General features: G+C 50.4%; 1 protein-coding gene across 3 annotated transcripts; it reads left to right on the top strand.

The window, feature by feature from the left end:
• The first annotated feature begins 276 nt into the window (after positions 1–276).
• PKM (pyruvate kinase M1/2) lies at positions 277–26,940 on the top strand. Of its 3 annotated transcripts, none has more exons than XM_027553138.1 (11): positions 277–499; positions 11,955–12,136; positions 12,709–12,800; positions 15,571–15,702; positions 16,102–16,288; positions 17,115–17,385; positions 19,108–19,258; positions 19,483–19,635; positions 23,138–23,304; positions 25,089–25,270; positions 26,211–26,940. In XM_027553138.1, the coding sequence occupies exons 2-11, from the start codon at positions 11,983–11,985 to the stop codon at positions 26,315–26,317; spliced, it is 1,596 nt and encodes a 531-aa protein (XP_027408939.1). In that variant the 5' UTR covers positions 277–499; positions 11,955–11,982; the 3' UTR covers positions 26,318–26,940. The 3 variants fall into 3 exon arrangements, 2 of the variants coding, with proteins under 2 accessions (XP_027408939.1, XP_027408940.1); XR_003513006.1 differs by having other exon boundaries at positions 288–499; positions 23,138–23,409; XM_027553139.1 differs by lacking the exon at positions 23,138–23,304 and adding an exon at positions 22,587–22,753 and having other exon boundaries at positions 411–499.
• Positions 26,941–27,347: the final 407 nt, after the last annotated feature.

The raw sequence follows: 27,347 nt of genomic DNA, 5'->3' as shown, positions 1-27,347 counted from the left end.
GTAGGCCAGGGCCACTTAGCTGGGATGGACTGGGCCAAGGGTCAAGAGAAGACCTGGTCCAGCATTCCAAGTTGGCCGCAACAGGTGGCCCGGGCGTCCGGGGGTCTGGGAGGGAGGGCTCCAGAGCTCCGAGGGCGGGTCCTCCCGTCTCGCCGCTTCCCCATTGGGCCCTAAAGTGCCTCAATGCTGCGAGTTTTATTTTTCGTGTCCTTCCGCCACGGAATGTAGTCCTCCCTCAAAGGGCAACCTGATTCCCCCGTTCCGCCTCCGCGGCACTTCCTACTGAAGGTGACTGTGCCCGGCGAGGACGCGGAGGGGCGGGGCCCCGAGAGCCGGGAGCCAGGATTGGATGGGAGGCGGGGCGGCGGAGGGATTGCGGCGACCCACAGTCGGGATAACCTTGAGGCTAAGGCAGCGGATCCCCGCATTGGAGCGACGCGTCGCGAGCCCCAGGACCTGTGTGCAGTAGCCGCGCATCCCGAGCCGGACCACGTCGGAGGTGAGCGTGGGGAGAGACTGGGCCATCCGTCCCCACCGGGGCTCCGTCTCCCGGGGCAGTGCGGAATGCTGGCCCGCCTGCGCACTCAGGATGGCGCAGGATCCGCGGCATCGTGGGCTCACCCGGTTGGGATCAGAAAAGAGGAGAAAGGCTGCTTGTGCCTAGGGTCTCCTTCAAATCCCCCAGCTCCCGCTTCTTCCGAAGGCAGATGGGTCAGCCAGCCCCTTTCTTTCCCCAGTCCCTGATCTCCCATCCCCATTCTGGTCCCATTCTCACCTCCCTATTCCTCCCTCCTCTATCTGGTCTCGCTCTCGTCTTCCTCCCTTTATTCTCCTAATTTGATAGTTTCCTTTCATGCGTCAGTCTCCCCCATTTCCACTCTGCTCCTATGCCCGTCCCTTTCCCATCATCCTTAATACTCGCTTCTTGTTTTCAACCTGTCCATGTCCCCCTCATTCTGATGCTTTCTGTAACTTCTCCTTGAAAGTCCCCAAGCTCCGCTCCCCTGTTTCTCCTCCATTCAGCTGCTGTCCCCTTCTTGTACCTACCCTCATTCACGCCCTGGCTCCCGCCCCTCCCCCGCCTCTCTGGTCACGTCGCTCCAGCGCATCCCTCTCCTGCGCACCTTCCTTCGCGCCACCAGCCTCCTCGCCCCTCCCCTTCTGTTCTAGTCACGTCCGCCTGCACTCCCGTCCCCGCCCCTCGGCCTCGCATCTCCTGCCCCCCCTTCTCCATCATAGTTCCCCAGCCCTGGGCTGGAGTTCCGGGGTCAGCTCCCGAAGTGCAGCGGTCTGCGGATGGGCAGGCTGGCTCCCAGGCGACCCGGAGATGGATGCAGTGGCGGCCGGAGGAGCAGTTAGGTTACATAACCCTTGATCTAACCCAATGCAAAGGAAGAAAGGGTGGCTGCCCAGTGGCGCGTTCCTGTTTTGTGCTGCCCAGAATACGATAGTGTGACCGCTGCGCTCCGCTTGCTCCAGGGGGCCTTGGGGGCGGGGGGGGGGTTGGGGGGCGGTGCGCGGTGTCCCGGGCTCCATCCCGCCGAGGCGGGGCTGCACGTAGCGGCGCCGGACCCGCCCTGCCGCGCCCGCTCCTCGGCATCACGAAACACTGACCTTCGGGCCCGTTACCGACCAAGCATCATCTCCGGCCCGCCAAGCCTCTGGATGCTGCTCAGAGGCCTCCTCGAGTTCGAGGCACTCACCTGGCTCCCTGCCTCTGCTTCACGTTACTTAACAGCGTTGCTTAACAGATGCGCCCGATTGTAGAGCGCGGAGGCCGCGGGTTGGAGGAGAGTAGAAATATATCAAGAGCTTGGTGCCACGTACATGCGCTCATTCAATAAAAACTCGTATAAAGAGTTGTTTGGGGGAGGGCTGTGGAGACCAGACCAGGATGACTAAAATCGTCCTAGCCTACGGAACTCAGTCTGATTAGCAAACGAATGTAAAAGTTACCACTGTAAGTGCCGTGAAAAGGTACACACGTGCTTCCACACGTGGAGGGTACGCACTTCCTGTCCGGGTTTAGGAGGCCTCACCAGGTGTCATCACACGGGGTTTGATGAAGCGGAAACGCACCTTCCAGTCTGAAGATTATTTGAAGACCCAGTAATGGGTTGGCATCCCTTGGCTTCTTATCTGTGTTCTTCAAACCCAGAACACTGATCCTTCCCCGTACAAATGAGCCTGATAACTGAGGTCCGTGACGGACAGAGGCAGTGGGAAGATGAAAACAGGCTTTCAGAATCAGGTTTAACTCATTACATACTGATATGAATAATAGAGGGAATTCAGACTCAGGACCTCAGTTTCCCATGTGAAAATTGTAACTTTTTTCATCTTGGTTGTTAAAAGGGTGGGTCGCTATATACACACTTACATAGGTACATATTGAGTACTGGGTGCAGTGTTTAATCTCTGGTGAGATGCCCCCAGATGTATTCTTTTGGTCACAGTGAGCCCAATGACTTCATCCATAATTGAACTCAAGCACTCCTCTTCTTGCTGCCATCCCAAAACACAGACTCAGTTCATCTTTGGGAGTCAGGCTCTGTGTAAATACCAGAGATCTCCTAGAAACCAGTCCGCTCAGGGATCCTACTGCAGTGTTGGCAAAGTAACTAACAATGTTACTTTGCTGCTCTCCATTTGCAACAGGGGCTCTTTGGTCCTCTAGCCAAAGGAAGGCAAGAAGGGAGATGGCTTTCAGCCTCCTGTATTATAGATTTTGGCTATTAAGATTAGAAACAAACTTGCAAACCTAAGACCAAAATCTTCAGGTTCTATTGGCACCTGCTCCAGGTAGCATTCTGGGATTTGCTCAACCAGCTGGTGTGAGATTAAGATAAGAGGCAAAGGACAGTAGCTTCTCGTTGGCTGTATGCAGGGTGTGGCCACTCCCTGGGATATAGAGAAGGCCCTAGGTCAGGACTCTAGTCATTGTTAGCAAATAATTCACCCTCAGGTTGCCTGAGGATGCTGTTGGGAATGCAGGGGGGCCTGTTCTGAGGGGAGGAGTATGTAACACCTCACCAGATCTCTGGGGGGGTGGGGTGGGGGAGGATGTAGGGAAGATGACTCAACCTTTGAATTTTTCTGCTTTTAAGAGAACTGTCTTCGTTGGGTGAGTGGGGAAACTGCACTGTGGTCTTTGCAGGCTTAAAAATCTCCTCTCCCTTTTCAGTGAGTCAAATAATGAAGTATGCATTCTTCCCAATTAAAAGTGCCTCAGCTAGGTGACAAATGGATGGTGGAGGTCCCCAGGCTCTCTGGACAATGCTTAAATGCCACGTGGCAGAGCCTCAGGCCCCAGAGATAGTCTGCACACCTGTCCTGAGCCTTGTGCGATGGATGTGGCAACCCTTTTGGGAATAAGCATTGTAGGGAAGATGAATAATGATGACTTAAAGATTATGTCCTTGAACTCATTTCTGCATTACTAGACTGGAGCCAAAATGTAGGGACATTAGTCATATATAGGACAGCTGCTCTCATTTTAAGCACTGCATTAGAAGTAAATAATTTCAGTGTTCACAGTTTAACCAAAAGCATTATTGGGTCTTTAGGAATTGCAGCCCCAGTGACTTGGCAAGTTTGGTAGCTGTTACTCCAAACAGAGCTAACACCTAAGGGGAGGTGCTTATGTGCCCTGAGTGTTGTGACATTAATGTTGGGTCACGGGAAATGCCATTTTATTTCTTAAAACTGCTTATTTCTTAATGTTGAGGCAGTGAAAGAAATGGAGAAGTGTTTGAGAGCAGGAACGTTGAAAAACATGCAACTCTTACGTTACAGACTTGTAATGCAAGTCTACAGGAGTTTTTAAATATTTGTCTTCAGGTTTTATGAAGGCAAGTAAGGGTGTGTTATTTTGGCTAAAAGCTAAGACTGAGGTGAAGGTGGGGGGAAATGACTCATTTGACATTAACTTTATTTCTGAATCATTTGGAATGTCCACAGTCAAATCCCAGTTAACTGGTGCACCACAGGAATGAGGCATCCATGGGAGCAGAGTTGTTTTGCAACACTATTGAGTGAGGGTCTTGTGAGATATGTAAGTGATTTATTTCGTGACCAGTCCTATGGGACCTTGAATCATCACTTTAAGCTTCAGTTCTGATACAGATAGAACTAAATGAAGACTACTCTTTGCGGGGGTGGGGGGGGGGGGTGTTGCTTTGTGTCACAGCTTGTGGGTCCTTAGTTTCCCCACCAGGGGTCGAACGTGGGCCCTCAGCATTGAAAGTGCAATGTCTTAACCATTGGACCACTGGGGAATTCCCAATGAAGACCATTCTTAATTCTACCATACTTTTTGAAAACTTGCTTTCTCTCTCTCTCTCTCTTTAACCACAAACTAGCCAAGGACTAGATAAACGAATAGGCTGATTATTTGGGGCTTTGTTAAAGAAGCTGTTTTGGGGGAGGTGAGCCAGGATGGGTGGTGAGTGGCAGTGTGTGCAGACTCTGCTGAACCTTTGGACCTCCTCCTATGACTGCTCCGCTTAGGAGGGGAGGTGGGCAGGGCCACCAAGTGGTGCAACCCCACCCCTGCAGCCGTTTTTCCTATATTGGTTTGTGCTGGTCCGCACGTAGGAGGGAGAGCCAGGCTTCAGTACTTCTGGTGGCCTCTGTGACTCCCCTCCCCCACTTCTCCCTATAGGCAAAACTCCTGGGGACCCGTAAGCCGCTCTTTCCTGACGCCAGCAAGCTGTTTGGAAGTCAGACAAGGGCTTTAGTCGGGGAGATACCAAGACTAGCTATGACAGGGTTGTTGTTCGTGGCATTTCAGAGTATGGACCAGCTCGGCTGATGGCAGTTTATATTAAAAAAAAAAAATTTTTTTTTCCTTATAAAAATTATCTGAAAGGAGCCCCAGCCCTTCCAAACATTTAATCAGCCAACAGGTAATATTTAACTGTAGGTGACTGGTGTCACATCACCCCTTTCTCAGGTGATGAGTGCAGTCATGGCATATGAGACCAAGCCATACAACGTTTTGGAGGAGCACTGAAGTTTTAGTCTGGTTAAGAGTCAGGAAAGTAAAGACTCAAAAGAAAACTATCCTGATATCTGATATCCCTCTTGTTATTTCGTCAAAGAGCAGATTAACACATCACCAATCAGTTGGGCAAACGTTGTAAGAGTCTGACAGTGTCAAGTGTTGGCAAAGGTGTGGGAAGGCAAGAACTCACTTGACTGGTTGGTTGTAAATTAATGTAACCACTTTGGAGAGCAATTAAGCACTATTTTGTAAAACAGAAAGCAAGCATACCCTGTGGCCCAGGAATACACCTCTGGTATAGAAGCCACACCTGCACAAAGAGACATGTACTAGGAGAAATATTATAGTATTGATTAATGAGGAAAAATTGGGTTTAGTGGGAAAATGGTCAACCAGTGAGGGAATACATAAATAGTCTAGTCACACACTGGGCTAGTATAGCAGTTCATATGAATTAACTAGAGCTGTGTGCCAACTGGATAGGTCTTAAATATGCTGCGAAAGCAAGTTGTTTGATAATGCCTTTCAGTGTATTACTTAGCATATTATAGAAGCAGCAGTATCATAGTGTTGAATAGAGATACAGACACCCTTAGATGAACTATAAGGATAGAAAATTCATGACCTTGGTTGGGTATTAGGATGTGATGTGAAAGGGTTGGAGGAACCACCTGGGGATGGAGGACAAATGAATTGGATACAATGGTAATTTTAAGTCTAAAAATCTGGATTAAGAACAATTTTTTTCTGGCCATATCTCACAGCATCTTAGTTCCCCAACCAGGTTTGAACCCAGCCCTTGGTAGTGAAAGTGTGGAGTCCTAACCATTGGACTGCCAGGGAATTCCTTGGATAATATTAATGGTCAGTTCTGGGTGGCAGAAATATAGATGTTAATGTTTCTTCCTTCAGTTCAAAACAGAAGCAAACCTATGGTGGTCACTGTAGGGAGACCAGGCATACTAAGTAGGTCAGTGCTCGGGAGATCTGGCATGCCTTTCTCCTCCCATCCCCTCCTCTTCTCCCTGCAGCTATGATTGATTCAGGGCAGCTCCTCCTCTAAGTACTGAGCCAAGGCCTCCCTTTTCTGAGGCTATCCCTCCCCTGGTGTTGTACCTGACTTGGAAGGATCCTGAATCAGGGTCCCAGGTCCCTTGGTGCTTCCAGAGTGTCAGTCTTACGCCCTGAAGCACTGTCTCATAATTTTAAGTTTAGTAAGGAGCACAACTCAGCAAAAGCTTTGTCTCCACTTCCTCCTTCAGACTGAAACCAGGTCTCTTCTCTGGGCATCTGATCGAACCAGGAAATCCTCAGCTTTTGAAATGGTAGCAGTTTCTCTGACTCAGGACTTCCTGCCCTGGAGTTGAGTGGTCCTTATAGGAGTGGGCTCTTTAGCATCAGCTTTTGTGCCCTATTGCACACTCAGATTTGAAATAGGACCTTGGGCTCCTAGGTATAATATTTAAGTCACTTAGTTCTAACCCTGAATAAAAGAGCGAGGGAATTTTACTTAAACCTACAGTGGGCTCATTTTGTTTTGTGTAACATGGTAACATCAGGCTTTGCTTTCTGTTATGGGACCTGTTGAGAGAATGGACTTAATATTCCCATCTCTTAGCTAAGAACTGCTTGTCCTGGCCCCACTCCATACTTGAGAGAATGGACTTAATATTCCCATCTCTTAGCTAAGAACTGCTTGTCCTGGCCCCACTCCATACGCGTATATACTGTTATCATTACTCTAACTGTGTAGGAGGATGAAGGGCTTCTCAGGTGGCTCAGTGTAAGGGACCCATCTGCCAGTTCAGGAGACAATCCCGACTCCTTGGAGTAGGAAGTTGCAACGACTCTAGTATTCTTGCCTGGAGAATTGAATGGACAGAGGAGCCTGGTGGGCTACAGTCCATGGGGTCGCAAAAGAGTAAGATGCGACCGACCCACAACAACAAATAGGATGAACAGCTGAGATTCATTCCGGACCTTACTAGGTTTTGTGGCTGGCCTGGCACCCATTTTGATTTTGTCGCTGCCTTTGTCAGATAAGGGCCAGTCTTGGGAATTATATTTTTCTGCTCCATCGTCTACTAACAGAGCTCCTAGAAAGCAGACTGACCTGAATGCCTTGTCCAGCATTTTTTTAATATTTATTTATTTCACCGGGTCAGGTCTTAGTTACGGTACATGGGATCTAGTTCCCTGACCAAGGATCAAACCTGGGCCCTCTGCATTGGGAGCTCGGAGTCTTAGCCACTGGGCTAGCAGGAAAGTCCCTGTCCAACATACTGTGATGAAAACTTTCTAATGGTTGTTAGTGTGCCAAAGATTTGGGAATCAGACCTCCATGCTGGCTTGGAAACGTGGAGATGTAGATCGCAAATTGGTGTCACAATTGTGGGCAGCAGGTGCCATCATCATTGAGTCAGCCTGTGTAGTGAGATTGGCATCAGAGCACACATAGGTTAAAGGTTGGCTTATGCAGATGTGGGCTCACAGGCCAAGCTGGCTTTCTAGGGCAGAATGATGTGGGCTTTTGGGAAACTCGAATCGGTGGAGTGAAGCGTGAGTCCTTCAGCACACCCTGCCAGCAGTACTGGCTCTCAGTGACGTGTTGGGTAGTTTTTCTTTTATGGTTTCTACCCCCTGGTTTCTGAGGAGTGATCCAAGACTTGTGTCTGGCATGAACAGAACTGTGGCTTTAGAAGACCAGGAGCCACTTGGAAAGGAGAGGTCGGAGCTGGGGCCCGTGGAGCTGAGCTGCCACTTGTGCCTGCTCTCAGTCCTTTCAACTGCTCTCAGGCCTCTGATGGTGTCTTGTTTCTCACAGAGGAGAAATGTCTCTGAGGAGGATGCTACAGCAGGGGCTCGGGCTCAAGATTCAGGTTCCCGTACCCGGGCATGGCATTTGCTGCCATCAGTGGAGATGCCCAGCTTCCACTGCTGGCTGGAGGTTGGCTCTGCATGTCTGTGCCTCCTGAGGAGGAGGATGTAGGAATGAGCCAGACTGGCATGAGCTGGACAACGTGTGCTGGCAGGCACTGTCCCAGTGGCTAGCCTGAGGGTGGGGGAGCTCTTCCCAGAAGCTGGCCCTGAGAAACCAGGGCTGAGGCTGGGGGAGAGTCCAGGGGGTGTTTTAGGTGGGGATGGGCAGCTTGTGCTCTGGAGAAGAGGCTCATGGGAGGCTTCAGGGCAAAGCTTGAGGGAATGGAAACCCAGCTGGGGACCTGGGCAGGTGACAAGGTCTCTGGTTTGCTAGTGGACTTTAAGGACATGGTGAGATCTCATAGGAATCTGGACAGATTTGCTGACAAACCAGCTTTTTTGGATTGCTGGTGGGTACACACACTCAAATAGCAAGTAAAATTTCACTTGTTATTTTTGTACTTAGTAGCCTGGGTGAGCAAAAGATCAGAGCTTGTAGACCTCAGGCTTAATCTGAGATAATGAAATAGGGCTAGTGGTTGAGCCGAGTGTATTAATTGTATCTGCTGATAGCATCTCCTGTTGTTGAGGCAGCCCTTCTGTACCAGGATATCCTTGTCACAAAGATTTTGCTCTGATGCTTGAAGGCAGACTAAACAGGAAGATAAGTTTGTTGGATTTGGGCATGTAACTCAGATTTGGGGCACAGAGTTGTCCTATGGACCATATTAGCTTTCCTCCCCACCAACTTGGAAGTTCTGGATGAATCAAGGTTTTACCTGCCCATTGCTTCTGCACCATCAGTACAAATACCAGCACATTAAAGAAGGCAAATAATGTCTTTGAAAGCTCTGCTCTCACGGACCATCCTTTGGTAACCGCTAGAGTTACTCAGTTAGAGTGACTCAGGTTTCTTTTTTCCTCACTGTGTCATGTGGCTTGTGGGATCTTAGTTTGCCAACCAGGGATTGAACCTGGGCCCAGGGAGTGAAAGCGCTGAGTCCTAAACACTGAACCACCAGAGAATTCCTAAGGTTGATCGTCTTAGTCAGTGAAACTATCCTGCTGTGAGTTTATGATCTAGGGCCCAAGATGCATTATTCTACCTCTACCATGTTTAGAATATTCCTGAGGTACATAGAGTGGCAGTTGAATAATGGTACAAGGACCTTCACTTTTGTTTTAATTCCAACATTTTTACCAGGACGCTTGTAAGTGTGTCATTTTTGAAAGAGGTACATTTAGAATTTTTCTTATGAAAGTAGTATCAGTAAACTTTTTAGTAAAGAGAAGAAAGAAATTTGCTTGTAATCCTACCACACAGATAATATGCTGATAATATTTTGGTAGGTATCCTTCCAGTCCAGTTATGTATGTTTAATTTAGTGCCTCCCCTCCCAAAGAAGGGGTGGGGGGCAATAGTGAAATATTAGTAAACGAAGGTTTAAAGAGACGTTATAGGGCAGGGGATAAAGCATTGCAAAGGAGCCACTGACAACTCTTTTACCTGAGAATTTTCTTGGGTGACTTCTGTGTATTAATTTATAACGTAGCTGAACCTCTAGGAACTACCACTGCCTGGATACCTGGTTATTAAGGTGATTTCTCCATTACCCCCAAGAGCTTTAGTTGCACTCAGCTTTTACCTTAATCCTTGTACAGCTCTGCAGGGCAAACCTTTCTCAGCTCCGAGCAGTCTTTTCAAGTGGGGCCAAGGAGCCACCCTGAGTCAAAAAAAGAGCATTATGTCACCGGAAGCCCAAGCCCAGAGAACACAAGGTACGGCACGATAATCAGTGGCCCCACTCGGGGGTCTTTGCAAGGAGACCCTAATGTCTCAGGTCTAGAGCCGATCCAACTAATGCCTCTTTTGGGGGCCACACACAGCAGTGGGATCTTACTTTCCCAGCTGAGGATCAGACTCATGGTCCTTGCAGTGGAAGTGTGGAGTCTTAACCACTGGACTGCCAGTGAGGTCCCCAACTGATGGTTTTTAAGAAGAGTTACTTTAACCCACTCATTGAGGTCACACTGGATGACTCCATTTGCCTGGAGGCCTCAGTGAGACCTGTGTGTTCCCGTGGCCTTGGCGTGCCACCAAGGGAACCATCTCTTCAGTGGTGTTCCCTTTACAGCCAGACGCACCGCAGTAATAGTGGGTGCTACTGTGTAAGCCCAGCTTCCACCCTGAGTGCACGGTGGGACCTTGGCTGCCCGGGCCATCCTGTCAGTGATTCAGAAGTTCTCAGATTTGGTGGGGGAGGGGGCATAGCTATAACTGCGATTTGTCACAGAGGCATTAATAGGTGCTCTGAAACATCATTTGGCAAACACCGGACTACCTCCAAGGTCACGGTGCTAAGAGATATGAAACCACTAGGTCGTGGAGGAAAGGATGTTGTTTTTTGGTGGAGAGGATGTTGTTTTCATCTCGGTACCTGGTATGTTGTGGGGAGTTAAGAGATACATATCGAAAGGAACAGTGTATATGCCACGTTGGATAGTTGGCTGGTCTTAGTTTCTTGTTTTTAAAGGTGTAGTTGGGGATCTATAGCTACTGGTTTTCAGCAGCGTGTAGGAGCCTCACTTAATACCTGGTCACAGAGCTTCTTGAAGTTCACCAGACTTTTTGAAAGTGTCAGGCGGGTTTAGATGTGTGCTATGCCCCAGCCACCTGGAGAGGCCACTCAGTCAAGGATGCAGGAGGGGAAAGAGTAAGGGTTACATGGATGGGGTGCCTTGGTTTGGAGCCCTGAGATTTTGGAGGAGGTGGGACAGGGCAAAAGAAAGGCTTGTTCTTGTGCCTCGGCTGCAGCACTTAGGCACAGGATTTGAGAAGGAGCAGCCCTTGGTCTGAAAACCTGCAAAAAGGTTTCTGATGAGGACTGCAAGTTTCTGGCTCACGTGCTTACCTGATGAGTCTTCAGACACTGCCTGGAAGCTTCTCAAGTCTCTTGTCTATAATCAGCTAACTAACTGACTGAGTTTAGTTGTAAAGTCAGCAATGAGGAAAAATAAAGGTCTGAACCATTGTGCCCTGGGTCAGGCTTGTGACCTGGGCTGATTAATTACCTGGAACAGATGGTCTTTGTTACTGTGAGTGGTGTGCTTTCCAGACTTAGATAGGGAATGGGTGGAGGGTCAGAAGATCAGCCTGGAAAGGATTTGACAAGCAGTGTTAATTTCTTCATAGTGCAATAATTTTAGAGCCAGGCTAGGACTATTGTGGTTATCCTTGGTTTGACGCAAATTGCTTTGAATGTGCCTAAGTCCTTCTGACTGAAAGTACCAGATGTAGTTAATTCCTGGGGAAAAAAATATTTTGCATTCTTGGTTCTGGTTGGACTTACCTGTCCAGGGATGGGTTTTTTTGCCTCTCAGTGGGCTGGGGCATACTGTCCAGCTTATGGTGAATCGAGGAATGGACTTATGTGTCCCTGTGGGTTAGTGAAACCTAGGACTCCAGGACTAGGAGGCTACCTGAATAGTGGTCTCCACGACCAGGAAAGTCACTTTGGGTTTGGGTGGGGACTGTGAAGAGAGAGTATGGGTACCACACCCCATAGCAGATGTTTATAGCTTTGAGACAGCTTTTCACAAAAAGATCTAGATTGACCATGGTACTAAGCTAGGGGTGAGTTGTCTGTATCCCTGGAAGATTGGCAAGAGATTTTGACAAAACTTCCTTTTGAGGAAACTCCTGCAGTGCATGTAAATGGTGCCATTTACAGGATTAGTAGGGGAGTTGTCAAGATAGACATTATCCCAGTGTGAGGGAGGTGTGTGCTTAACATGTGCCTGGGAAGTACATTCATTGGGAATGTGGTTTTGACTTATTCTTTGGGGTCTTTCCTACTTGCTCATGATAATGTGAGCCCATGGCCCGACTTGAGCACCCACGTAGCCAGAGTGTGGCGGGGCTGCCTGTGGCTTGTGCACAGAGCATGCTTGTTGAGTTAATGTGTAAGCAGGAAGCAGCTTCTGTGCCAAGCTATATATTAGCCATTCAGGCAGATCACACTCTCTCCAGTTCCTCTGGACCCAAGACATCAGAAGCCATGTCGAAGCACCACAGCGACGCCGGGACGGCCTTCATTCAGACTCAGCAGCTGCACGCAGCCATGGCCGACACATTCCTGGAGCACATGTGCCGCCTGGACATCGACTCACCGCCCATTACGGCCCGAAACACCGGCATCATCTGTACCATCGGTGAGCGCGGGTGCCCACTCCCCCTGAAACAAGGGCTTCCTGAGACAGTGATCTTTTCTCCCCCCAAAAGACTAAATGTAGCAAACCTGGGTTCTGAGCAAGATGCTACAGAGAGATTCTCAGGGGAAATGACGTCATGGACTTGGTCGCTCAGACCTGTCCAACTCTGTGACCCATGGACTGTAGCCCATGAGGCCCCTCTGTCCATGGGATTTGTCAGACAGGAATACTGGAGCGGGTTGCCATTTCCTTCTTCAAACTGAGTTCATAGGAATTTGCAGGAAGGAATTCATATGCTTTATGTGTTCTGCTAAAGGTAAAATTTAGAGGGTGTTTTCCATGGCAGTTCTTACTGTCTCTGAGCATCTCAGAGACCTAGGAAAGATCTTGTGGACTTGCTCTGTTCAACCAAAATGCTGTAGTTGGACATCTGACTGGGCTTCAGGGCTGGCTACATTTTACTTTGGTTATTAAGAGTTCTTTAAACTGAAGCACACTTGAAGTGTTAATCCTCTTTTGGATAATGAACATTTAATGACTTTCAAACTTTTGTTTTGTTTTTTCTGAACTAGGCCCAGCTTCACGAGCAGTGGAGACATTGAAGGAGATGATTAAGTCTGGAATGAATGTGGCTCGTTTGAACTTCTCTCATGGAACCCACGAGGTGAGCCTTGATGGTGTGGCCCCTTGGGCAGCTTGTAGGAAACAGGGTGGGCATGCTGTGTTTATTTAGCCACAGTGGACCAGGCAGGAAGAAGTGGGGAATCAATGGGAAGGTTGTCTTCACCAGCCCATCCCTACCGTTCTTCCCCCCAGATCCCTGACATCTCAAGTGGCCAAGTCTCCTTAAGCAAAGATGACCTGCTTTGTCATTGGCCATGGTTCTCCCCAACACCTGTGCTCCGTTAGCCTTTGATAAGGAAAGCAGGGAAGGGTTTTCCTGGAATCCCCTCTAAGCCATGGGGCTTGACACTTCTGCACCAGGGTTTCTATAACAGCTCATAATTGCAATGATGAACCAGTAAGTCACCCTGCAGGTTATTCTGCCTATTTTCATTTTAGACCCATGATAAATGGGGCAGGTCCCAGAGAAGGGTTTCCACTATTGCAAGTGAAGGACTGGGTCCTGGTTTGTAGTACCCCACTTCATCAACATTGTGTTCCCAGCCTGTCCCTTCCCAGGAGTTCTGGGACATTAAAATAAAGTCAGCACACTTGTCTAGTGATCTGGGAGGAGTATGTTAGCACTGGGGCTGTTTATGAGCTGACTTGGCCCCTGGGACCAGGTGACAGCTATTGGAAAGTGCTCCACTGTGCTGCTATTCCCAAGATCGGAACAAGCTCATTTTGAGGAGTGTGTGGGCTGCCTGAGGAACAGTGCCATGGGATTTCATACTGGCATCAATAGAAGACTAGTGGAGGAGGCAAGCTCTTGATCCTCTTGGACTCTGTATTTCCTGTTCAGAATAAAGAAAATGCTGCCCTGTAAGGTCACGGGGTTAAGGGGTTGCCCTCTGGCATTTGGAAGTTGGTGATAAGTTTAAACTAAAAATAAAGCCTCAGTAAATGCAGTCCAAGAACTGTATGCCTCCTTTCTGGAAACATGAGAGTGTTCCTCGTAGGTTCCCTACCCCATGTTCCATAAACAGCTTATAGCCTTCAAATGTCACAGGGACCTGACCAAGTTCAGAGGAACTGCGCTCAGCAGGCACCCTGGGGCAGGTTAAGAAGCCCACAGATGGCATTCTTAATTCCCCAAAGGTGAAGAGTCCTCCGCAACAGTCACTAGGCATTCCTGCAGGCCTGTGCTTAGCCCAGAGAGAGAGCTAGAGACACCAGTGAAGGTCCATTCACAATTGATCCCTCCTGCTGACTTGTGCCAGGGTCTGCTGTGTGCAGGGGAAGGAGCAGAAATAAGAAATAGCTTTTAGGAAGTTGACCTTTAACCAGGCTTTATGGCCTCTTCCATCTGGTAAAATAATACCACCCAGCTCTGAAATGGCAGGGGGAGAGGGTGGTATCTGCACCTGTTGGAGGGGGCTGGCTCAGGGGAGTTGGTGTTTTAAACTACAAGAAGCATTTGGTGATTATCTGTGCTTTGACTCTTATTCCCAGAGTTGGAATTTGTTTTCTTTTTCCACACTGTATGGCAGGATCTTAGTTCCCCAACCAGGGATCAAACAAACCCAGGGCCCCTGCCTTGGAGGCACAGAATCTTAACCACTGGACCACCTGGGAAGTCCCTTGTGGGTTTAATTTGAAGTTTTTGACCAGGATGAAGTTATGTTGCCCCTGGAATCAGTTTTGGAAACTGATCTGAAATATTAGTTATATAATGTAAACAGTTATTGTTTGACAAACTTCCACCTTTTGGCCGTTTTTAATACTCTACTAAGCAGAACATTGGGTTTGCTTTCTGTCCTTCACTCAGACAGAGGAACATCTACCATCTGATCTCTTTTTTTGGTTTTGTTTATTTGGTTTATTGCATCTGGCCTTTTGACAGCTTTGCCACAGTGTCTCCAGCCCCCGCTTTTGGCAGCTCTTGTGGGCAAGACGTGTCGTATTCTCCGGTGCCACTCACCCGGATGGTGGTGGTTGAAGGATGAGGCCTACATCCTGTGTTATCAGCAGTGTCACACTGATAGCACTAGGAACTTTTGCCATCTTGGCTCTGAGTCCCTTTTTAGTCAAACAGTAATGGCTAATGGGAAAGAGAAAGGGCTTCCAGGGTGAGACTGAAGCCGGGATTTGTTGCAAGTGAGAAATAGCAAAGGTCAGTTAGTTCAGAGAAGCGTATTCCTACCTCTCCGTGTTCCGTTTCCTTTTCTAATCAGACTGGAGGAAGTGATTGTCAGAACCAGGCCTGCATGACTTGAGCAACATATTTAACTTGGGCTGCGTCAGCTTAAGTAAATAACTGAGTTTGAATTGCGGTTGTAATCGATAGAGAAGAGCTCAGAATTGTCAGATCTGTCATTCTAACTCTGGTGGCCAGAGCATTATTATCCAGATACAAGGTCTTTTACCCCAGTTGTCTGCTTTGTTTGCTGAGAATGTTTGTTGAATCCTAGAGGCTGGAGGGGGAGGAAACAAGCCTCTTTTATGTTGACATGTGTTGCCACCAAAAACCATTAAAGATATGGGTGTAGATATTCTAAAGTTCCTAAGATTTGCCCTTAGAGTGGATGATGGCGCTGGAGAAGTGGGTGAAGAGCTGGTAGGAATCTGCTGTATAGCACAGGGAGCTCAACTTGGTGCTCGGGGATGACAAGAAGTGAGTAGAGGCGAGGAGGTTGATGTAAGCAGGTAGAGGATGCTCGGTGATGGAGGCAGTGGTCTAGAATCCTGGTGACCAGCTTCAGTGCTAATCCTAGATCCCGTTGTGTGAGATGACAGATGTGGAGCTTATCATCTCCCCTCTTTTCCCCTAGTACCACGCAGAGACCATCAAGAATGTACGTGAAGCCACGGAGAGCTTTGCTTCAGACCCCATTCTCTATCGGCCAGTGGCAGTGGCCCTGGACACTAAAGGACCTGAGATCCGAACTGGGCTCATCAAGGGCGTGAGTATCTTGGGGAGAAGCAGGAGAGAAGGCATAGGGGACCAGAAAGCCCAGAAGCCACGTTTCTCAAAGTTTAGGTCTATAAAGGAGAGTTTTATCCATCAGTGTAGAAAGTCTTCCTTTGACCTGCTTTGCTAAGAAACAGTACCAGAAAGAAACCTCTTTTACACTCAAAATCTACTTCCAAGTCTTTTAGGGAGCAGCTTATCTCTTCCTCTTTAGTATAACTGAAACACTGCAGGTTATTCTTGGGTTATTTCCTTGAAATATACTAAGTTAGAAAAGGCTTTATTGTTACTTCCAACTGAAATTTAATGCTGGTTCCCTAGAGGAAAAAGCTGTTCTCCTGCCAGGAAGGCCCAGCTTTGGACTTGTGGCTTACTCTCTTGTCTGCTGCAGAGCGGCACCGCTGAGGTGGAGCTGAAGAAGGGAGCCACACTGAAGATCACCCTGGACAATGCCTACATGGAAAAGTGTGACGAGAACATCCTGTGGCTGGACTACAAGAACATTTGCAAGGTGGTGGATGTGGGCAGCAAGATCTACGTGGATGATGGGCTTATTTCTCTGCTGGTGAAGCAGAAAGGTAGGGACAGAAGTCGGTCTGATTGTTTAAAACCAGCTCCCATCTCTAATTTCCTTGCCAGAAGATAGGAAGGTTGTTTGGTTGGCAGAGAGACTGAATCTATATAGTCTCAGGACTTCCTTTCTTTTTTCAAATAATCTGTTTATTTATTTATATTTATTTTGGCTGCGTTGGGTCTTAGTTGTAGCACATGGGGTCTTTAGTTGCAACACTGGACTCTGTGGCACATGGGCTCATTTTTTTATGGCTCGAGGGCTTAGTGGCTGTGCAGCCTGTGGGATCTTAGTTCCCCCACCAGGGATCAAACTCACTTCCTATGCATTGCAAAGTGGATTCTTAAACACTGGACCACCAGGGAAGTCCCAGGAGTTCCTTTTATAATGAACTCCTATCCTCAAAAACAGATTTCACTCCAGTTCAGTTGTACTCCTGGAGAGCAGGTGAGAAGCGCTTTTACCCATCCTCACTATTTAAAGATTTGCTTCCCTCCTTCATCCACTTAACATGGTGTCTATAGGACTCCAGTGTGCCTGGGAATGATGGCTAACCTTTAAGTGATCTGCAGTGTTCTAAGCTCTTTCTTTACATGTAGATTTGTTTAAATTTTGAAACAACCTAATGAGTAGATACTATCATCCCTGTGGAGCTGAGACACTGAGAGGCTGATGGACTTGCTCACAGTTGAATTGGAGTGTGAACCCTGGCATGTGGCTCCACCACCCACCACGTGCCCCTTCCCAGTTCTCTCGACTGGGGAGAGCCTGCCTCCTGGTGGGGACACCTGCACCCAGGGCTCGGCCTCCCCAACCTGTTCCATTCCATACAGGTCCTGACTTCCTGGTGACGGAGGTGGAGAACGGTGGCTCCTTGGGCAGCAAGAAGGGTGTGAACCTCCCTGGGGCTGCCGTGGACCTGCCTGCTGTGTCAGAAAAGGACATCCAGGATCTAAAGTTTGGGGTGGAGCAGAACGTGGATATGGTGTTTGCGTCTTTCATCCGCAAGGCTTCTGATGTCCATGAAGTCAGGAAGGTCCTGGGAGAGAAAGGAAAGAACATCAAGATAATCAGCAAAATCGAGAATCATGAGGGAGTTCGGAGGTAAGTCCCCTGCCTCCTTCAGCCCCAACCAAGCTTTCTGCAGAGCAATATGTAGCCTGCCACCTGCCCATTAGAAATAACGTCTCAAACTTATTTCAGACCCACTGACTCAGAATATCCTATGACATTGGTGGGCTTGCCAGATGGACCTAGTGGTAAAGACCCCACCTGCCAGTGTAGGAGTTGTGAGTTCTGTCCTTGGACTGAGAAGATCCCCTGGTGAAGGGAATGGCAACCCACTCTAGTATTCTTGTCTGGAGTATCCCATGGACAGAGGAGCCTGGTGGGCAACCATCCATGGCGTCGCAAAAGCAGACAAAACTGAAGTGACTTAGTGCACACGCCTGATACTGGTATTGGTATTTCAGGGGGGAGAAAAAAGGCTTCACAGATGATTGGGGTGCCAGCACCTTGACATTGTTCCAGGGAGCAGCACTGGAGAGGGACAGGGTCACCACCACTCCCGGGCTCAAGAACCGTGTGTAGTGTTCCTACACTGGCTACGTTTGCTGGAATTGGGGGCCACCAAGGGGAAAGACAGCAGGCTCTCAGGAGGAGGGGGCTCCTTCTCTTGGCAAGCAGTGGGATTGTTGGTTGGGGCAGCTCTGGCGTGGCATCCACCTCCCTGGGGAAAACATGCCGTCTTCCTCTGGTTCTGCGTGGTCCCAATCCTGCTCCACTGCTTCCCCAGTGCTCACCAGGCAGAGCCACACGAGTGAGGCCAGCTGGGTGACATCTACTCCTGCTTGGCCTCCCTACTGACAGCCCAGGCTTACATGAGGGGTCAGGTGTGTGCATGGGAAGAGTGGGAGGAGCCGTGCCGCCCACTGTTGCAGCCTTGCCATCCTTAGCTTTGTGTCTGTGTCCGTTGTACGGGGAAATTCGGGGCCCTCCCTCTGCCATCCTGATGAGCCATGGGCACCTGCTGACTTTGGCTTCAGGCCAGGCAAGGCCATGTTCTTGTGCCTTCAACACACTGGGGAGGGACCTCTGAAGGAGCAGCCTTCCAGTGTCCTTGACTGGAAGAGGCCACGGACCTTTGTGTCAAGAGCAGTCAGCCACCTTGGGTTCCATTTCTGCCCCAGCGGTGATGACTGAAATGCAGATGGTAGAGACACCTCAAGAGGGACCTCATAAGATGCAGGTGGACACTGAGAATGGACTTAGGGTTACCAGAGGGGAACGATGGGAGGAAGGAATGGTCAGGGAGTTTGGGATGGACCTGTACACGCTTCTGTATTTAAAATGGATGACCCACAAGGACTACTGTAGAGCACAGGGAACTCTGCTCGGTGTTACATGGCAACCTGGGTGGGAGGAGGGTCTAGGGGAGAGTGGGTGCACATATGTGTATGGCTGAGTCGCTCTGCTGTGCATCTGAAACCATCAAGACATGGTTAATAGCTATACCTCAGTATAAAATAAAAAGTTAAGGGAAAAAAGACAGATGGAGAGGAAGTGAACCCATGGGATTTTGGAGGAGACCCCCCTGGCCCCTCCCCTTCCCCTCAGTGAAGTGTCCATCCTGGTGCTGAAGGAGTCCAGCGAGCAGAACTGTTGGCCCCTTTGGGGGACTGAGACAGCTGGAACACCCCTGTGATGATGTCATGGGTACTTGTCCTGGTGCAAGAATGGCCAAGTCAGAGAATCCCGGGAAACTTTGTGCCACCGTACGCGAGGCCCCTGTTTGTATAACCTCTGTCTCTGCAACTTGCCTGTCAGGTTTGACGAGATCCTGGAAGCCAGTGATGGGATCATGGTGGCTCGTGGTGATCTGGGCATTGAGATCCCTGCAGAGAAGGTCTTCCTTGCCCAGAAGATGATGATTGGTCGGTGCAACCGAGCTGGGAAGCCCGTCATCTGTGCCACACAGGTGTGTGCCTCTCCCTGAGCGTGCATCCTTGTACAAGGAAGCTCTGGAGGCTACCTGGTCTCTTCCCATGGACCCTGCCCCACATCATACACAAACCTATTCCCCCCACCTGCCCCCACACACCTACACAAAGCTGGATTCTGTACATACATGCTCTCCAGGGGGTCACCTTGTGTCCAAAGCCCTCCCAGGCCACATCTCACAAATACTGTGTCCCCTCCCAGATGCTGGAGAGCATGATCAAGAAGCCTCGCCCTACCCGGGCGGAGGGCAGTGACGTGGCCAATGCCGTCTTGGATGGAGCCGACTGCATCATGCTGTCCGGAGAGACGGCCAAAGGGGACTACCCCCTGGAAGCTGTCCGCATGCAGCACCTGGTAAGTTCTCCCGCTGCGGGTGGAGGCAAACTCCAGCATATGGGGGCACCTTGTAGTGTCACCCTCTGTGCCCTCGATCTTTTATTGTCCTCCAAGTCACACGCAGAGTGAGGAGGTGTGTGCTGGAGTCATGGGGGTGTCTTTTTTGATGGTTTTTTTTTTTTGCTCTTCTGCCTTCCTGCCCACACCCATCTCCTAGTCCCTTCTGTTCTGGAGGCGGCCTCCTTCATCACACGTAGCACAGTTCACTCCCATCTTCGGGGTGTGAATCCTTCCTTTGCTTGAGTCCTGGGATATCTGTACTGCTTCCCCCTGGACAGTCTAGAGGACCTGAGCCCTTCTTCCCTGTTCTGGAAAAGTCCAAGAGCTCCTGCTCCCAGCTGGCCTGTGTTTGGCTTCCATTTTGATTCCCCACCTGTCCCAGCCAGTGCCTCCCCGACGGGGTCCTCTGGGCCTGCACTGATTTGGCTGTGAGCTGGCCTTGCATGGTACCTGCAGCAGCGCCTGCTTTGCTGAGCTGTTGCACTCACCCTAGCAGTGGGGTTTAAGGGAGGGGTGACAGGCCCACAAATAGAAGCAGGTGGAAGGCTGGCTGATCCCAGCTGGCCCTGGGGTGAGAGTGTCTGGAGGAGCCCTAGTGGCCGCTCCTCATTCTCCTGTGGGAGCTAGCTTTTCCAGGGTCTTCTGCTGGACCATGTCCCACAGCCTGGCTGCCTCTGCTCTAAAGCATCCTAAAGAGGAACACAGGCCTGGGGAAACGAGCGCTACAGATGGACTTTCACAAGGGTCCTAGGTGGCTGTTGATAATGTATAGCTCAGCAAACTGTTTTCTTTAACCCTCCTGTTCATTTTCCAGCCAGCAAAGGACCCCAGGCCCTTTGTGTGACATCCCTCCAATGCATCCTCCCCCAAAAAACCTCTGGACTAGATACCATCCTTTCCTTCTTCACTTTCTAAGTGATTAGGCTCAAGTGGCTTCCAAAGAAGACATGACAGTCACAGTGGATACTTTCTCAGGGGTGAAACAAGACATCTTGACTACAGATGTTTTCTGGTCTGTCCTTGGTGTTCTGGGTGGATTTGCCCCTAATGAAATCAGTAGAGACCAGTGTCTGCCCTTGGGACAGCTGTGTTTTTCTGGCTGATGGCCACCCCCTGTGTGACATGACTGCTGTCCTGATGCTCATGCACTGCAGGCTCACGGTTCTTCTCACCTGTCCCAGTGAGTACTTCCTCTCTCCTGGGAGATAGTGACCTTGAACCAGTCCCCTCTAGAGTGGTTGATGTTAGTGTTTATGGGTTTCCATATAGAATTATATACATATACTGTAACGATAACTGCTTTGCTTAGTCATGTGGCCCCACGGCCTCTGAGACCTTGACACGTTAGACTTTAGGGACTTTGTGTCTTTGGGCACATCATTGGACCTCTCAAGGCCTTATCTAAGAAGTGAATTAGATGGGATATGTTTAATTACACCCTTTGCGTTAAATTGCACTGCTGTTATAAAATGTCTGCTAAGAACCTCATGCAGGTTCTTAACCTCAGTGAGGTCAATGTCAACCCACTTCTAATGGATGAGGGCACATGATAATCGAGCTTGAGTTTGGACCCAGGTCAGCTGACTCTGAAGCCAGCATTCCCTCTTAGAACACATCTAGCAGATCAGGACAGGTGTCCTGTGGGGCCTGTCCTGGGGTCAGAGACTAAACCAGACTCCGGGCTCTGCAAGCATGTCTGTTTTTCCAAACCCAATCTTTTCTTTGAACAAACACCTTAGAACTGTGAGACTGGGATTGCATGGCCCTATTCAGGAGGTGAGTTCTCCTGGCCGTGTCACCAGTTAACACTGGCCAATAGCTTCCCCTCTTAACTGTCCACTGCTTTCTCCTGTAACTGACGCAATTGACGTTCTTAACTATGGGCTAGGTAGTACCAGCTGTGGTTCTCTTTCCTGTTCATGTGCCCTGTCCTCCTGGGCTGCATGCATTCCATTCTTGCAGGAAGAAACCCTTTAACCTAGCAAATTCAGCCACTCATTGGCTCATCCTGTCAGATTAATGAGATGGCGTTACTGATTCTTCCCTCACCCATCATTGTCTAAGACGCTCATAACTGCATTATAACCCTCTAAAGCTTAAGTTTTCTAATTCTTGGTGTTATCTGAGCAAGATGGTCTGAATAACACAGTGGCTTTCTCATGGGTGTTTTAATCATTCAATTTTAATCAAATGCCTTGGTAAGCTTACCTGTGTGCTTCCACAGGCACCTGACTCTTCACATGGCTGTTCGTTGTGCCCCTTACAAGCTTGCCAGTTTCCAGCTGCCCGCTTAGAATGTGGTCAAGCTGCGTGTCCTTGGCTTTGACCCCAGCTTTCTAGCGCTGCTCAATGTGCTTCTGCCGCAGGCCACTGGAGAGGCAGGCAGCATCTCTGTGTCTGAAGCCAAGCAAGCACTCCATGTGTGCATGGAGGAGGCCAGGCACGAAGCCCTGTGGTAACTAGGCAGCCATGTGAGGAGGGGGGCCTATTCCTTCCTGCGAGCTATGTCATGAGGCAGTGTGGTCGAGTCCTGCCAGGGAGCCGTGGAGGGGCCCCAGCCTCCGCATGTTTCTATGCTGAGGCGTTAGAGCCTGCCGTCATATTGTCTCCCTCACCCCCACCGCCAGTCATGGAGACCTACCAAAATCAAGAGATCCTTCCAGAATGGAAGAACCAGTTTCCTCTCTGATGGAGGAGGAACAGTAGCCATTGACGCTTGAACCTCCCTGAGCAGGCTTTCACCACCCTGCCTCTTTGCATCTGCCTGAAGGAGAGACTTAGCCAATTAACCTACAGTACCTTCCTCTCATTAATTCCCCGTTCTGTCTTTCCATGTTGTTGTCTCTTGTTTGTTTCCCCCCACCCTCCTTCTTCCCTCTTCCTTGCCTCCCCTCCTCTAAACCTTACAGATAGCTCGTGAGGCTGAGGCAGCCATGTTCCACCGCAAGCTGTTTGAAGAACTTGCGCGAGCCTCAAGTCACTCCACAGACCTCATGGAAGCCATGGCCATGGGCAGCGTGGAGGCTTCATATAAGTGTTTAGCAGCAGCTTTGATAGTTCTCACGGAGTCTGGCAGGTAGGGCCCCGAGGGCAGGTAACTCTGTAGGATAAACAGCCTTTTGCTCCAGCCACTCTAGACGACAGCCAGGGCCCAGCCCTGAGCCTAGGACGCTCCTCTCGTCTGCAGGAAGCCAGCCAGGGAGGTCAGGGCAGGACAGGGCCACAGGATCCTCCGGCTCAGAAGGCACAGCCATGTCACAGGCACCTGGTGAGGGGCTGGTTCCTGCAAGTCTCGATCTCACTCAGCTCAGAACCTCCAGTGATCGGGCTGTTCTTGGCCACTGTACCCAGGGACTTGCTCCTCCCCAGCTGTCTGTGCGACTCTTCCCCTCCCCGTCCCGTGTGACACGGCTCTGACAGCTCTGTCCCCCTCGTCCCTCTGGACGGATGTTGCCCCTAGATTGCCCGTGAGGCAGAGGCTGCCATCTACCATTTGCAATTGTTCGAGGAGCTCCGTCGCCTGTCACCCATTACCAGCGACCCCACCGAAGCTGCCGCTGTGGGGGCCGTGGAGGCGTCCTTCAAGTGCTGCAGTGGGGCCATAATCGTCCTCACCAAGTCTGGCAGGTAGGAGGTGGCAGCAGGTCCCTGGGAATGCCCCGCTCAGCGGCCCCTTTCCTTGGGGGTCCTGGGAGCGTGTACTGCATGGTGCTCAGATGGCATTGAGCCAAGGTAAGACCCCTCTGCCTGCACCCCGGACCCTGCAGGGAAGGAGCCCCCTCCCCCTCCCCCACCCAGCCCCCCAGGCGGCACTTAGTGGGTCCAAAGCGAGTTTTATTAACCCTCACAACGAGCTAGACTTAATCAGATAACTACAGGTAGCCTGAGGACAAGTGGTTATTTGATATTGAAAAGCTGTTCTTAAAAAGGAAAGGACCACCAGTTTTACTTCTAGCTAAGTGCTCTTTAAAAAAGTCCAGTTTGCAAAATGAGTTTGCAAAAAAAGTCCAGTTTGCTGACAGTGCTATTTGGTTGGTGTGCCTGTCCCATCTGTCTTTGAGTCCCACAGATAAGTGGGTGCTGCCTAGGAAAGGTCACTGTGCTATCTTGCTGGCACTCGGGCCAGGCAACCAGTCTGAGACCTCTACTTGGCCTCTGGCTTGAGTCCCTTCCAAATCCAGGATCTCAAGTTAATACCCCTTGCTCCCTGGGTCTGGGGGTATGCTGCTCCTCCCTGGGGCAGCTAGGGTTTCCTGGAGGAGGGAGGTGGAGAGGAGCAGACAGGCACCCCCGTACGCCAAGGAGCAGCAGCTGGGACTGCCTTTAGGACCAGGACACAAGATGTGTGCCGAGTCCCGCAGTAGAGGGCTTAGGGTAAAAAGCTCCAGCCGTTAGGGTTGACCTTTGTGAAAAGGTCCAACCTTTGCTACTTGGCTATTTTTAGTCCAGTCTTCTGGGGTTTCACTCTCAGTGAGTCCTGACTTCAGCACTTGCTTCCCTCAGAAAACCTTGTATGGAGGCCAGGCCTTAAGCAGGGCATCCTCTGCTGTGACATGGCTTAAGTTTCCCTGACAGCTGTTGCGTGTCCTCACAGCTTGCCTTCTGAGCCTCGGGTCCCCTGCCAGCAGCCCCCTCCAACTCCTGAGACACCAGCTCCTACCAGTGTACAGTGTCAGTGTTGAAGGAAGCATCCAGCCTTTGAGTTTAAAGGGGCCCAGTCCCCTCCAGGGGATCCTTCATAGGCAGAGCCTCCCCCGCTGACACTCCATCCCCTAGTACTGCCTTCTGGGTAGCACTTATATTTCTAATCCTCAGCCTCGCTTAGATACTCAGGTTTGACTCTGGGGCTCTACAGCCCAGTTGCTGGGACTATTTCAGGGGCCTGGGGGTCATGTGGAGTCAGGAGAGGGCACAGCAGTAGGCAAGGCTTGTCTTGTAGATTTCCCAGGCAGGCTGGTGGTCTCTGCTCCTGGTTTGGGTTTTTTTTTTTTTTTTTTTTTGCAGATGTCAAGTGTCAGGTGGTCTTCACATGCTGCTTGGCTTGTAGCTGTTGCTGGCAGCAAGAGAAAAGGGTGTGGTGGGCTTGGACAGGGCTGCTTCCCTGTGCCAGAATGGGAAAGTTCAGGGAATGGTGGGGGGTCTGCCAAGTATGGGCCATGTGGAGTAAGTGGGTAAGACTGACCATGCTGGGTCAGTATGATCCTGCGGCCCTGGCCTGTAGGAGGGGTTTAGGGTAGCATAGCTCTAAAGAATATGCTATGGCAGATACAGGGTGATGGGACACCTCAGTCTTGGGAGCAAATGTTGAAATGGTCAGAGCCTCAGGCTGGCAGAGTTGGATTCCAGGGTGAGTTGTTGCTGAAGGCCCTGAGGGGACTGTTTAACCATCTTGTCTGCCTACCCCATCTCAGGTCTGCACATCAGGTGGCCAGATACCGCCCCCGGGCCCCCATCATTGCTGTGACTCGGAATCACCAGACAGCTCGCCAGGCCCACCTATACCGCGGCATCTTCCCTGTGGTGTGTAAGGACCCAGTGCAGGAGGCCTGGGCTGAGGACGTGGATCTCCGGGTGAACTTGGCCATGAATGTTGGTGCGTGTCTGGGGGAGAAAGCTCCCGGTGGAGGGCTGGGGAAGGTGCTAGAGCACTGGCTTCTCTGAGACCCTATTGAAAGAGGAACATGCCAGCCTTTGTGGGCAAGAGCTGACCTCACTAGGAATGTTCTCTGGTTCCTTCCCAGTCCCTGGAGTCCTGGGCTACGCTCAGGGCAGGGAGAGGACCTTTGACGTGTGGGGCTGAGCAGCCCAGGTTCTCACCTCACGTTCTTTGGGAGTGGGATCCAAAGCAAAGGATCCTGGATAATCACCTTTGTCCATTCTTTGGCACTTGCTCATTATTGAGGTTTTTTTTTTCTTCCCTATAAAATTAACCAGATCTCCTACACTTGGGGCCAGTACACATTTAGATTATGTACTCAAATGGCCTTTGTCACAGTATAAAAGTAGGATGTCACAGGATGAGAGGAAACAGCGAGCTGTGACCTTGGGCTGGGCTCTCCACCTTCTTGAGTAGAAAATAAATGATGTCCAAAGGTCCCTGCTACCTCTGCCATCTGAGTGATAAGGAAATAATACCAAGGCCTCCCTCATTCCCTTTGCCTGGGCTGTGAGCCTGGCGCCACCTTGTGGTGTAAGAAAGTAAAGGCCTGTCAGCCCTTCCTCAGTTGTGGGGCACTCCAATACTTTGGCCACCTCATGTGAAGAGTTGACTCATTGGAAAAGACTCTGATGCTGGGAGGGATTGGGGGCAGGAGGAGAAGGGGATGACAGAGGATGAGATGGCTGGATGGCATCGACTCGATGGACATGAGTTTGAGTGAACTCCAGGAGTTGGTGATGGACAGGGAGGCCTGGCGTGCTGCGATTCATGAGGTCGCAAAGAGTCGGACACGACTGAGTGACTGAACTGAACTCCCAAGTGTATACCTTCTTGGCTTAATTTTTCATTTACCAGCTCTCTTCTCTTCTTCCAGGAAAGGCCCGAGGCTTCTTCAAGAAGGGAGACGTGGTCATTGTGCTGACCGGGTGGCGCCCTGGTTCCGGCTTCACCAACACCATGCGTGTAGTTCCTGTGCCATGATGGACTCCGAAGCCCCTCCTCCAGCCCCTGTCCCACCCCTCTTCCCCAAACCATCCGTTAGGCCAGCATTGCTTGTAGTGCTCACTTGGGGCTGTAATGTGGCACTGGTGGGCTGGGACACCAGGGAAGAAGATGAATACCTCTGTGAAACCTGGCTGGTTTTAAGACTTTGCTTGGGTCGGGTAGTTCAGAGCTGGGCCACTCATCACGTGGCTGCATCCAAGCAGGGGATGCAGGAGGGATGCAGGCAGGACTGGAGGCTCCAGAGCTTCACACACAGGGCAACAGCTCCTGCTTCCCTTCCTTTGTATACCCGATTCAGCTCCTGCAGAAAATGGATATCCAGAGAATTCCCAGCCCTGGCCCGTGATCAAGAGTAGGGGCCTTAGGGCATGGGGCAGTGGTTCCAGTTTAAGTAGACTCTGGCCCTGGCCCTTACTTGCTTCTCCAACCCCCTCAGCCTCCCTCCCCTTGTGCACCGTATACTTCTCTTCCTTCACTCCACCCAGCCGATGCTGCAAACACTCCACCCCCCATCTTCCATTTCCCCCACTACTGCAGCTGCCTCCAGGCTTGTTGCTATAGAGCCTACCTGTATGTCAATAAACAACAGCTGAAGCACCTGTTTCCTCTCTTTTCTGTTGGGGATGGGGGGTGATTGAACTCTGCCCTCTGAGTGGGGTGAAATGGCAAGAGCCCCATGGCTCCTGACTCAGGCCACCTGCCATCCTGTCCCCCACGGTGCAGAGGTGCTTGGAGAGCAGTCACTGACTACCTTGAATATAGACTACCCTCCTCAGTGCCCTGGGGTGTAAAAGATCCTGCAGCTGGGGAAATTTTAATAGCTTTTTTAGACCAGAGATTGGAGAAGGCAGCCACAAGGGCCCCTCCCTCCTGCTCTGGGTAAAGCAGGAGTGAAGTGACCCTTGTCCTGCTCCTTCCCCCTAGGTCATCCTACAGTAGAGGTCCAGGTGGAGGCTAGGTTCTGTTTACAGAATATTTGTGCCGCCTTCTGTTTTCCCATGCCCTC

The sequence above is a fragment of the Bos indicus x Bos taurus genome, chromosome 10, assembly GCF_003369695.1.
Source record: "Bos indicus x Bos taurus breed Angus x Brahman F1 hybrid chromosome 10, Bos_hybrid_MaternalHap_v2.0, whole genome shotgun sequence".
Classification (NCBI taxonomy): Eukaryota; Metazoa; Chordata; class Mammalia; order Artiodactyla; family Bovidae; genus Bos; species Bos indicus x Bos taurus.
This window is presented reverse-complemented; position numbering and strand designations above follow the sequence as displayed.

Excerpts from the sequence above, each read along its gene's own strand:
- PKM (XM_027553138.1), top strand. The coding sequence starts at position 11,983 with ATGTCGAAGCACCACAGCGACGCCGGGACGGCCTTCATTCAGACTCAG. Across the intron at positions 15,703-16,101 it reads GAACTGGGCTCATCAAGGGC|AGCGGCACCGCTGAGGTGGA; the intron begins GTGAGTATCTTG and ends TGTCTGCTGCAG. Across the intron at positions 17,386-19,107 it reads AATCATGAGGGAGTTCGGAG|GTTTGACGAGATCCTGGAAG; the intron begins GTAAGTCCCCTG and ends CTTGCCTGTCAG.